At 41.8% G+C, this 12,692-nt stretch overlaps 1 protein-coding gene across 1 annotated transcript in view; it reads right to left on the reverse strand.

Annotated features, from left to right (window-relative positions):
- Positions 1 to 12,692, reverse strand: part of LOC113138270 (CUB and sushi domain-containing protein 1) — a 950,854-nt gene that overhangs the window by 729,725 nt on the left and 208,437 nt on the right. The window contains exon 2 of the mRNA XM_033325108.1: positions 11,301 to 11,517. Coding sequence (XP_033180999.1) covers positions 11,301 to 11,517 — 217 coding nt within the window. The remainder of the gene's footprint in view (positions 1 to 11,300; positions 11,518 to 12,692) is intronic.

The raw sequence follows: 12,692 nt of genomic DNA on the forward strand, positions 1-12,692 counted from the left end.
TCAAGGTTCCTAAAAGCACAGTGGCTTCCATAATCCTCAAATGGAAAAAGTTTGGGACGACCAGAACACTTCCTAGACCTGGCCGTCCACCCAAACTGAGCAATTGTGGGAGAAGAGCCTTGGTGAGAGAGGTAAAGAAGAACCCAAAGTTCACTGTGGCTGAGCTCCAGAGATGCAGTAGGGAGATGGGAGAAAGTTCCACAAAGTCAACTATCAATGCAGCCCTCCACCAGTCAGGGCTTTATGGCAGAGTGGCCCAACGGAAGCCTCTCCTCAGTGCAAGACACATGAAAGCCAAAAAACACATGAAAGACTCCCAGACTATGAGAAATAAGATTCTCTGGTCAGATGAGACCAAGATTGAACTTTTTGGCGTTAATTGTAAGAGGTACGTGTGGGGAAAACCAGGCACTGCTCATCACCTGCCCAATACAATCCCTCCAGTGAAACATGGTGGGAGCATCATGTTGTGGGGGTTTTTTACAGCTGCAGGGACAGGACGACTGGTTGCAATTGAAGGAAAGATGAATGCGGCCAAGTACAGAGATTTCCTGTAAGAAAACCTCTTCCAGAGTGCTCAGGACCTCAGACTGGGCCGAAGGTTCACCTTTCAACAGGACAATGACCCTAAGCACACAGCTAAAATAACAAAGGAGTGACTTCGGAACAACTCTGTGACCGTTCTTCACTGGCCCAGCCAGAGCCATGACCTAAACCCAGTTGAGCATCTCTGGAGAGACCTGAAAATGGCTGTCCACCAACGTTCACCATCCAACCTGACAGAACTGGAGAGGATCTGCAAAGAAGAATGGCAGAGGATCCCCAAATCCAGGTGTGAAAAACTTGTTGCATCATTGTCAAGAAGACTCATGGCTGTACTAGCTCAAAAGGGTGCTTCTACTCAATACTGAGCACAGGTTCTGAATACTTATGACCATGTGATATTTCAGTTTTTTTTTTTAATAAATTTGCAAAAATTTCTACATTTCTGTTTTTTTCTGTCAAGATGGGGTGCTGAGTGTACATTAATGAGAAATAAAATGAACTTTTTTGATTTTGGCAAATGGCTGCAATGACAGAAAGAGTGAAACATTTAAAGGGGTCTGAATACTTTCCATACCCACTGTATGTAGAAGAAAGTAAGAAAAATGTTTTGTTTGCTTGTGTTTTATCTACCCATATACCCAAACCAGTTTTTTAGGTTTGTAGATGACTGGAAAAAGACAATGCAAAAATAAATCTGGTACACCATTTAGCAGACTGGATAGGTATAATACTTACTACTAAACCAAGGAATTAGCAACTGCGGGTTGACTTACTAAAAACATTTCACTTATTCCCTCCAGCTGAGTTTGTACTGATCTATGACAAATGCCCCTGGCACCGGTACAAATACAGGCTGCAGATGAGGGCAGACATTCCATAGAACTGCAAACCCTCCTAAAATAATGTCAGTAGTATGCGTTTTAGTGGATGTTGGGTTTCATCTCTGGTCTAAAGAGACTTTTTATTAGAATGAAATGCTAGTTTTTCTATCCAAAGGTAAAACTATGTTGAATTCAATTTAACTATTGACTTTCTTTCTGTCAAACATGTTTTCACACCAGAGACTGATCCTAGACAAATAATTTTAAAATACTTAGCTCCAACTATTGTGTCTACCGCTATTGTAACAGGTCTCCTTACACTTTTACTCAGATTACCACCAGGACACCTGCAAAAAAAGTATCTATTGTAACCATAAATTCTGTCATCTGATAATCTCATATTTATAAAATCTGTAATTACAGGTTGCCTTCAGAACAAATGCAGCAATATAATACTAGGAAGTAAAGATGCCAGAGGAGTATTTCTTGAAATGAACTGGAAGGAACAAAGTCTGATGGCAAAAACAAATAAAAACAAACACTTAAGTCATGACAAGTACAACTTGAGAAGTACTGAGATTGGAAGAGGTGATATATCAAAAAATAGGTTCAGATAAATTATCAAGTTTACAAATAGTCATATGCCCATATGCAGCTTAAGAGAGTTACTGTGTAGATGTAATTACGTTATCTTTTTTTATACTAAATGTAAACTCATCTCATCATGATATTACACAAGTGTATGGGGTGAGAGAGCACTGTGAGCCTGAGCTAAGTCAAGTTATAGTTATCTTCCAAAATTTGTGTTAATTTTTCCTTAATTACTTTGTTTAAATATAGTGACTCTTACTGCCATAATTACAGTAATCAAATGCACAAGGGTGGCTGCACACAGTACTTTTCAGTGAACAGATTCAGTAAACACACAGTTGGCCTTTATTTAAAAGCTATGAGTGAGAACAGAAATAATAAAATTTACACCAACCCATCAATTTTGGATTAAAATAGTGTATTGTAGTGCATTATATTGTGTTTTATTTACTTGGAACCTTCAAAGCAAAATCTGTTAACAATCAGCAAACCCATTTCTCTAGTCTCTAGTGCTCCAATAATTGTAATAGGAAGCAGCTTCTTTTTCCTTTTCTCCTTTTAAGGGTCTTTCTTTTGTTATTTGTTCACACTAAACTTGTGGAGTTCGCTTTGGTCTTTGGACTACTTTTTTCAGTCTACGAGTTGGGAGATTGCAGACAGGTCCTCATTTCTCTGCCTTGAACATAATACAGCCGATGTTTCAGAGGGACAAAATGAAGCACATATGGGTGGACTTCCATTTATCAGTCTAGATTTTGGATTACCTTACCTTACCTAACAGTACTGTGCCCTTACGTACTGTCAGGGCATGGGACTGTGTGTCTCATATGGCAGTCTGCAGTACAGGGCCCCGCAGGGAATAGTCTTGGTACCTTTCCTCTTCATCCTGTATATTGCAGACTTCATGTACAGCTTCCTAAACTGTTTCCTGCAAAAGGTCTCTAATGACTCTGCGATCATCTGCCTCATCTCAGACAAGGATGACAGGGAGTACAGAGGACTGATCTAAAACTTTGTGGACTGTGCCTGCAGAACCATCGCCAAGTCAATGCAGGTAAGATCAAATCTGATGTGGACTTCTGCAGGTGCAGATACCCTTGACCAACACCAGTGAACATCCAGGGATACTGGACATTGAGCGAGTACCTTAAGTACCTCTCTAAGTACCTGTGTGTTCACCTCAACCCTGAACTGGACTGGTCAAATAACACAGATGCACTTTATTAGATAGGCCAGAGCAGGGTGTACCTTCTGAGGAGACTGAGGTCTTTTGGCATGCAGGTGACACTCCTTTTGACACAGTGGTGGCATCAGCCTGTTCTGTGGAGTGCTCTGCTGGGCAGCAGCATCACAACTACGGACAGGAATAGACTGGACAAACTGATTAAGAGGGCCAGCTCTGTACTGGGAGGTCCCCTCGAGCCAGTGCAGGTGGTGGGAGACAGGAGGATGTTTTGTCAAACTAATATCCCTACTGAAGAATGACTCTCACTCTATGCATGACAACACTGGGCAGTTCTGTCAGTGACAGACTGCTTCATCCCAAATGTGTGACTGAGCACTACCACAGCTCCCTCCTTCATGCTGCTGTCAGACTGTACAACAAACAATGCTCCCAGTACAAACAACTCCCAACAGAAGTAGTAGACCAAAAACTATAAATATTCTATTACATTGGAGTGCAATATGTTACACATTGTTTTTATTACATTTTTCTATATTTTTATTACTTCATTTTTTTTTTACTATATTATTGTATATACCTTGTAAATACAGTTCGTTTTTAAAGTATTGATGCTATTTCTTTCTCTATGTCTACATACTGCTGTAACATTTGGAATTTCCCCACTGTGGGACAAATAAAGGCTAATCTTATATTTTATATAAATACACTAACACTTACTGTAGACCTCATATTAGCTTTTCAGTGTATCTTTACAGTGAATGTTTCCTAAAGATTGTCACATTACTTACAGTAATTCTACATTAAGAGGACCAGCATGAACAGGAAGAATTATTATATGCAAAACCTGTTTATACCTGAGTATTGTTTCAAAAGCGATTTAAATTTTTTTCTAACCTTTAATGTAATCTTAGCCTTCACCAAAATGTTAATAATTCAGTTAAATCCAATTTAATTCAATTATACACCAAATCACAATAGTAATAGATGAAATAGGTTAGCTATTAACGTACAACAATTGTTGTTTATGTATTGTAACCCAAAATTCTGTGAGTTGGGGACAACCCTCTGAGCTATTACTATGCATTACTTTTCATTTTATAAAATACATTTTTTTCACACTTTTGACATCAGTTTTCAGAGGGAGTGGGATGGAGCAGATATACTGCTGCTAAAGCACAGCTGTGGCTGATAAGATGAGGCCACATCTGCTCCCCCCTTCCCTTCACATCCTTACAGCTATCCATGTGAGAGAAAGATTCAGAAAGTATTTAGATCCCATTCACCTTTTTGGAGATGATGCAAGACAATTGTTTAAATACATTTTTTTTCTCATTATACTACACTCAAAGTGAAACCACAAAGTGAAAATTAAACTGAAATATTACATTTATAAAAGTATTCAGACCCTTTACTCAGTACTTAGTTAAAGCACCTTTGGCAGCAATTACATTATGTAGTACTGAGTATAGTTAATAAGAAAAAAAAAAGAATTTAAAACCTGTTAGATACAGACCCCTTTTTTGTACAAAAACCCAAATTAGCTGTTGTACTTACATTTTAAGGATTATACCGATAACCTTGGTAACATTGGAAAGGAAACACTTTGTAGTTTTTTGTGAAAGTCACAATGTACTAAACGTACACAGACACAGACTTGATAAAAATTTTGTGCTTTATCCTCACCTAATTTTTTTGCTGTTGTACTGGTGAACTTAGTGACAAAATGTCACAAAGAGTCACAAAGGAGCTAAAAGTGAACTTTCTGCATAGTTTTTTGTGACACTATGTGTAAGCAGACCTTATTGTGTCACTTGGAGACTCCAGAATGGCACAACGTAACCAAATGACATTGTGTATGTTTAGAACAATAACAATAACAATATACAAATAAACAAAACTAGATGTTAAAAATGTACAAATTTAAAAATTACGTTTTGGTAAAAAAAAGTGCAAAACACCAAATGCAGCTGTAATGCTAGAAGCAGTTGGTTCCTCCTGCTGTGCCCTTGCTTTTCTCTAACTCCTTCCTCTTGTTGATCACAGTTTACCTTCTGTGTCAAACCCACACAGCTCTGCCTGTTGACTGTAATCTATGGGGGATAAGAAAGTGTTTACCAGCTGCTCTGGTCAGATCTGAACAGTAGAAACACATAAAAAACAATGAAAATCCCACAGCCACACAGACAGTGAATGAATGTAAATGCACCTATATACTTGCAGGTATATTGTCAGATCATGACGGAACTTGACTTCCTGTTAAACGCTTTTATTTTGTAGGATCATACAGGATCTGGTTTTTCTGCCTTGTTTTACCCTGACCAATTATTACGATTGCTTTCACCTGTGTTCTGTTTGCCACTCACGGCTTATATACCTTCACTCAGCCTCGGACAAACTGTGAGGTTGTCTGTGAATCCATCCCCAACTCTGCCTGCAAACCTCTGGATTATTCTCGAAGACTGTTTTTGATCATGGACTGCCTTGCTTCCGCAAGCTAAGCTAAGTAAAGTAACTTTTCCTTTGTGTTCTGATAAAGACTATTTTTGCCCAAGAGGATTTTGTGTTCGTCATTCAGGATCTCCACGCCATGCCATGTATTCATGTTTCTTGTTTCCAAGTAGATCTGTCGTGTCCTGAGTAAAAGACCCGGATCACCTCCCCATGCCATGTCTCCTTAGTTCATGTCTCCTTGTATTTCATAAGAGTCTGGTGTGCTGAATCATCGTCACAAGTCACCCAAGATATCCCAGTGTGACGTTTTTCTAAGTGACGTCATACTGTTTGTAAGTAAAATATGGGTAAATTATGTTGCCTAGCAACCTTCACAGCTGCGTTAGTAAACTAACATTAGGCAAAATTTACACTGTTGGCCAAAAGTAATGTCACACGATGACATACATCGCTGTACGATGGTGGCAAAGTATCTCATTTTCTACCAAAATAATATAAATCTAGGAAAATTACATTTCTGGCTCCATCATTAGCTGTTAATTTAACACAACTGGGAAGGTTCTAGGCAACAGAGGGGGAGCTTCACAACTCAACGGTAGGGCGGGAAAAGTTGATGATGCATTCAGGAAGTCCACCGTAGACGAGATTGTCATTTTGGCTAGGCCCAACCTTTGGCCTATGTCGTCTACGTAGGCTTTGAAGGCTGTGCATTTGTAGACTGCATCCTTTGAAAGAAGGAATTGGGACAGAACCAAAGTGTCACATCATTGGAAAAGTTATTTCATTGGCTACAACATACTGTAGCGGTCACCCAGGGGGTGCTCAGCACAAAGGACTATGAGTAAATGAACGTAGCTGAACTATACAGCACACACAGTGCTGTATAGTTCGTCTACAGATTAGCAACAGACTAGTTGAAGTCTAACACACCTAAAAACTAACGATTCATTAATTAACCGCTACATTCCGGTACCAGTCAAGTATTAGTTTCTATTTTTACCAGTATTTGCTATTTCCTGACTTAGCGTTCATTAGCCTACCAGTTAGCTTAACTAGCTAGTAACATGGCTTCTCCCTCTCTCTCTCTCTTTCCTCCTCGGTGTGCCACATGTTTAGTTATTCCTCTGCCTCCTTTAATGATAATGATACTTGTAATGATAAGTGCAAGTTTCTGCTAGCTTTGGAGGCAAGGATCACTGATTTGGAAGCGCGCGCGGCTCTGCTAGCCTAGCCCCGTTAGCAGGTGTGGAGCCACCGAGCTCAGGCTCTGGGTCTGTTAGCGGCCCAAGGGCAGTCCCGGAGCAGCCAAATGAAAATGAATTTTTGAAATCAATTGAAAATATTTTATATTCCATTTGTTTCACTTTTATTTTTTCCAGTATAGTTAAACACTGTTTAAGCTCATTGCACAGACGTATTAAGATTTATAATATATTTTAAAGATGAAAACAGAGAAGGATCTAATAAATCTATGTTTTGAAGTAGTCTCTTGGGCCAGCTATTTTATGAGGCAATGGCACCACTGTTCAGTGTGGGAATGCAGACACACTTTGTGTGACTAGTATGCAGCATAGTGTGTAAAGTGTACTCCTGTATGTTTTAGACACGTGACAGGGTCACTGTTCTTCACTATGTCTTCACTATGAGGGGAGACAAAAGGGAATAACAACTCCATATATGGTAATGGTCCGAATTCCTTTTGTGGAAAAGTACTGCCATGTAGGGTGATGACCAAGTTACAAGGTATATACATTCTATAGATTTCGCCTAGAGCTCAGATCTCTCCGTGTCCCCCATGAGGGTTGATCTCCAGAGCGCTAGGTTTGAATAAAACCTATAATCAGCTGAACCACCCCAGCCGCCTCTGTGTACTTCCTCATCAACGGATCTGTGTAAAACGTGAGTATTCAACATCAGTAAGGCACACATACACATACATACACTACACATTGTAGTTGTACTTACAGTAAACTTCCACCCAACACCGCCATTGAGTATCATGTACAGTCTATGCTACATGTACATACATAACCATGCAACCAATCTCTTATATTTTGCTGATCTAAAAAATATGCAGCAAAATATAATGTCTTATATTTTGCTGCATATTTTTTAGATCAGCAAAAAAATTTAAAATTTAAAAATTCAGCTAATAGTGAGGCTGGTTATATCCTCATGCTTGTGACGCTGCAACACTGCTATATTTAACGTGAGCGAAAATAAAACACATATTAGATGTCCAGAGACCACTTCCCTAAAACCCCCTATTTAACCCTATTTAACCCCACTGTTTGGTATTATACATACATACATGAAGCAAACCAGGCATGCTGGCTCATAGGCCCATATGGTTTATTAGAAGCAGTGCAACCTATGTTATAAGGTTGAACTTCCCTTTATGAACTCAGGGCAACATAGCAAAGACATTTAAACTAAATTCTGTTGCGGATAATACTAAATATTCCACAGTGGCAAATTAAAATAATATATCCTCTGACATCATTCATACTCCAACAGGTGGTCTAACAATAACTTGTACTGGCTACTGTCAGGAATCTAGCTGACACTTAAAAAAGACAAAATACAAATCGACAATATACATATTATCCCTGAAAGTCCCTGGCCTAATTTTATCCATGTCTTATAGTGAGCAAACTACAGTCTAAGTCAGAACACAAAACATGAAAACAGTGACTATAGACAATTTACCAATAAGGAGAGTTTATAACATTATGGTGGTTACATAGATTGTCAGCAACAAAAAAATATTTATAAACCATTTAGAATTTAGTTGACTTATTTTTACATAGCCACTCTGAAATCATATATGTGTATAAAAAAAAAATTTCCCTTCTCACCCCTCTGGATGGTGTGTGTGTCTTCCTCAATCTCGGGTCCTCTACCAGAGGCCTGGGAGTTTGAGGGTTCTTCGCAGTATTAGCTGTTCCAAGCACTGCGCTCTTCTGGACTGAGAGCTCTGATGTTATTCCTGGGATCTGTTGGAGCCACTCTCCCAGTTTGGGGGTCACGGCCCCGAGGGTGCCGATTACCACGGGGACCACTGTTGCCGTCACCTTCCACATCTTTTCTAGCTCTTCTTTAAGCCCTTGGTATTTCTCCAGCTTCTCATGTTCCTTCTTTCTGATGTTGCTATCACTTGGGATTGCTACATCTACCACTACGGCTTTCTTCTGCTGTTTGTCCACCCCTATTATGTCTGGTTGGTTGAGCATCACCAGTTTGTCAGTCTGTATCTGGAAGTCCCACAGGATCTTAGCTCGGTCATTCTCCGACACCTTTGGAGGTGTGTCCCATCTTGACCTTGGGACCTCCAACCCATACTCGGCACAGATGTTCCTGTACACTATGCCGGCCACTTGGTTATGGCGTTCCATGTATGCTCTCCCTGCTAGCATCTTCAACCTGCTGTTATGTGCTGGATTGTCTCAGGGGCATCTTTGCACAGCCTGCACCTGGGGTCCTGCCTGGTGTGGTAGACCCCGGCCTCTATCGATCTTGTGCTCAGGGCCTATTCTTGTGCTGCTACGAATAGTGCCTCTGTGCTGTCTTTCAGTCCAGCTTTTTCCAGCCACCAGTAGGACTTTTCGATATCAGCCACTTCTTGTATCTGTCAGTGGTACATGCCGTGCAGGGGTTTGTCCTGCCATGATGGTTCTCGCTCTTCTTCCTCTGCATCGGGCTTCTGTTGCCTGAGATAGTCACTAAGTATTCCATCGCTTGGGGCCATCTTCCTGATGTACTCATGGATCTTGGTCGTTTCATCTTGGATGGTGGCTCTGACGCTCACCAGTCCCCGGCCTCCTTCCTTCCTCTTAGCGTACAGTCTCAGGATGCTGGATTTGGGGTGAAGTCCTCCATGCATTGTGAAGAGCTTCCTTGTCTTGACATCAGTGGCTTCTGTGTCCTCTTTTGGCCAGCTTATTATGCCAGCGGGGTATCTGATGACCGGCAGGGCGTAGGTGTTGATGGCTTGGACCTTGTTCTTCCCATTTAGCTGACTTCTTAGGACTTGCCTTACTCTCTGTAGGTATTTGGCTGTGGCTGCTTTCCTTGCCGCTTCTTCCTGGTTCCCATTTGCCTGTGGGATTCCAAGGTACTTGTAGCTGCCCTCAACATCCGCTATGCTGCCTTCTGGGAGTTCAACTCCTTCAGTCCTGACAACCTTCCCTCTCTTTGTTATCATTCGACCACACTTGTCCAGTCCGAATGACATTCCAATGTCGTTGCTGTATATCCTGGTGGTGTGGATCTCGCTCAGTCCTGGCATACAGCTTGATGTCATCCATGTACAGGAGGTGGCTGATGGTTGTTGCCCCATTTCGCAGTCGGTATCCGAAGCCCGTCTTAGTGATGATTTGGCTGAGGGGGTTCAGACCTATGCAGAACAGCAGTGGGGACAGAGCATCTCCTTGGTAGATGCCGCACTTGATGGAGACTTGTGCTATCGGCTTGAGGTTGGCTACTAGGGTTGTTTTCCACAGTCCCATCGAGTTCCTTATGAAGGTTCTTAGGGTCCTATTGATGTTGTACAGTTCATTCCAGGATCCATGTGTGAGGCATTGAGTCGTAGGCTTTCTTGTAGTCAATCCAGGCGGTGCACAGGTTGGTCTGTCTGGTCTTACAGTCTCGAGCGACCGCTTTATCCACCAGTAGTTGGTGTTTTGCTCCCCTGGTGTCCTTACCCATTCCTTTCTGGGCCTTTGTTATATTTGTTGTATTGAGCCATGTGCCTACTCATCTTAGCCACTATGATGCCTGACAGGAGCTTCCATGTTGTGCAGAGGCAGGTTATCGGACGGTAGCTGGATGGGACTGCTCCCTTTTGGGGGTCCTTCAGGATCAGGACACTCCTGCCTTCAGTTAGCCACTCTGGGTGGGTCCCATCCATTAGCAGCTGGTGCATTTGAGCTGCCAGGCGCTCATGGAGGGCAGGTAGCTTCTTTAGCCAGTAGGTGTGGATCATGTCAGGCCCCGGTGCTGTCCAGCTCTTCATGTTTGAGACCCTTTCTAGGATATCTGCCGTTGCGATGGTTACTGGTTCCTGTTCAGGGAGGTTACTGTGGTCTGCTCTCAGGTCTGCCAGCCACTGGGCATTGGTGTTATGTTATGCCTCCCTCTCCCATGTTTTTCCAGTATTGTTCAGTCTCCAGCCTTGGTGGGTTGGCCCTCGTGTTACTTGGATGGCTCGGTGGAGAACATCCTGTTTGTTCTCCGCGCTTCTATTTCTCTGGTGTACCTCTTCAGGCGTGTGGCCAGGGCTGTGAGTCGTTGTTTGACAGTCTCCAGGGCCTCACGTATGGACAGCCTGCTGTATTTCTTACCCAACTTCATCCCCCTTATCTGCAGTTCTGACAGTTGGCGAACTTCTCTCTGCGTTGCCCTTATTTTTGCCTCTAACCTCCTTCTCCATGCAGAATATATATATATATATATATATATATATATATATATATATATATATATATATATATATATAAGTTTTTTATTTTTTTTTGTTAAATCTCAGTGTATTTTACCAAGCTACTTTTAAACATAGCAAGAAAAGAGAGGTAGGCTTTTTTGAGAGTCAGAGGTTTAGAATGAAAGAGCAAAGACATCAAAGCAAAGATAGAAATAAAAAAATAGCAAAGAGATCAACAAAGCAGCAGGGTGGAAGATTAGAAGAATAGAATAGAATTTCTAACCTCATTTTTAAGTTTCCAGGCAACGGTTGACCATCGTAAACTGATACAATGTCAAAGTCTTCCTCCAGAGCTAGTGTGACGAAGGTTAGCTGGATTCGGTTTCTCTCCCCTGTTATTATCAGCCATGTACAGTTGGCAAAGTTGGGATAGCCGTGGGGGAAACCAGGTGACTCTATGGTGCCATTCAGGCCTTGGACTACACCACCACAAGATTCAGCTGGAAGAGAGAGATCACATTATAAAATCATATTAGAATATCAGGATTTCAAATTGCATTTTGCAGTAAATGACAAAATCTTCATTTAGATTTTAAATTTCAAGATACAGACTTATTTTTTGCATTTCCATTCATCAATCCATTAGCCTTTATCCTAAAAGTTCTGTAGAACTCAAGACAAGAAAATAGTGAGTGTATATTCATTACCAATGAGATGAAAGTTTGCTAAACATTCCTTTTTAATTCAATCTTCAAAAACCTGTAAAACAATATAATGGATTGTGTATTTGAAATAAAACACTCTACACTGTGTGCCAGGGCTTGTGTTACTAGCGTAAAAAGCCCTGTCCTCACATGCAACACATGCCATCTAGCCTCCACTGACACTATAGCATCTGCCGTGTGACGCTTTCATGCCAAGTGCCTGAATTTCACTTGTTTTAAAGGTACAGAAACCTCATGGTTATATTAATGACTGCTTACAGCTGAAACTGGCTCTAGGGACATGGAATGTCACCTCACTGGGGGGGAAGAGCTTGAGCTTGTGCGGGAGGTGGAGCGGTATCGACTAGAAATAGTTGGATTCACCTCCACGCACAGCTTGGGCTCCAGAACCCAGCTCCTTGAGAAGGGCTGAAACCTCTTCTTTTCTGGAGCTGCCCGTGGTGAGAGCTGGCAGGCGGATGTGGGTTTGTTCATAGCTCCCCAGCTCAACTGCCAGGTGCTCGGAGTTTTCCCCTGGAATTGAGAGGGTTGTTTCCCTGCATCTTTGGGTCTTACAGTCGTGTCATCCTACAAACCAAAGAGCAGTACAGAGTACCCAGCCTTCTTGCTGGAAGGTGCACCAATGGGGACTCCATCATTCTGCTGGGGGACTTCAACGCTCACATGGGCAGTGAAACTTGGAGAGGCGTGTTTGGGAGGAACAGCCTCCCCAATCTGAACCCGAGTAGTGTTTTGTTGTTGGACTTCTGTGCTAGTCACAACTTGTCCATAACCATGTTCAAGCATAGGGGTGTCCATCAGTGCATGTGACAGGACACCCTAGGCCAGAGTTCGATGATCAGTTTTGTGATCATGTCATCTGACCTTTGGCCATATGTCTTGGACACACGGGTGAAGAGAGGGGCTGAACTGTCAACTAATCACCATCTGGTGGTGATGTGGATCAGGTG

This window comes from Mastacembelus armatus, chromosome 3 (assembly GCF_900324485.2).
Source record: "Mastacembelus armatus chromosome 3, fMasArm1.2, whole genome shotgun sequence".
NCBI lineage: Eukaryota > Metazoa > Chordata > Actinopteri > Synbranchiformes > Mastacembelidae > Mastacembelus > Mastacembelus armatus.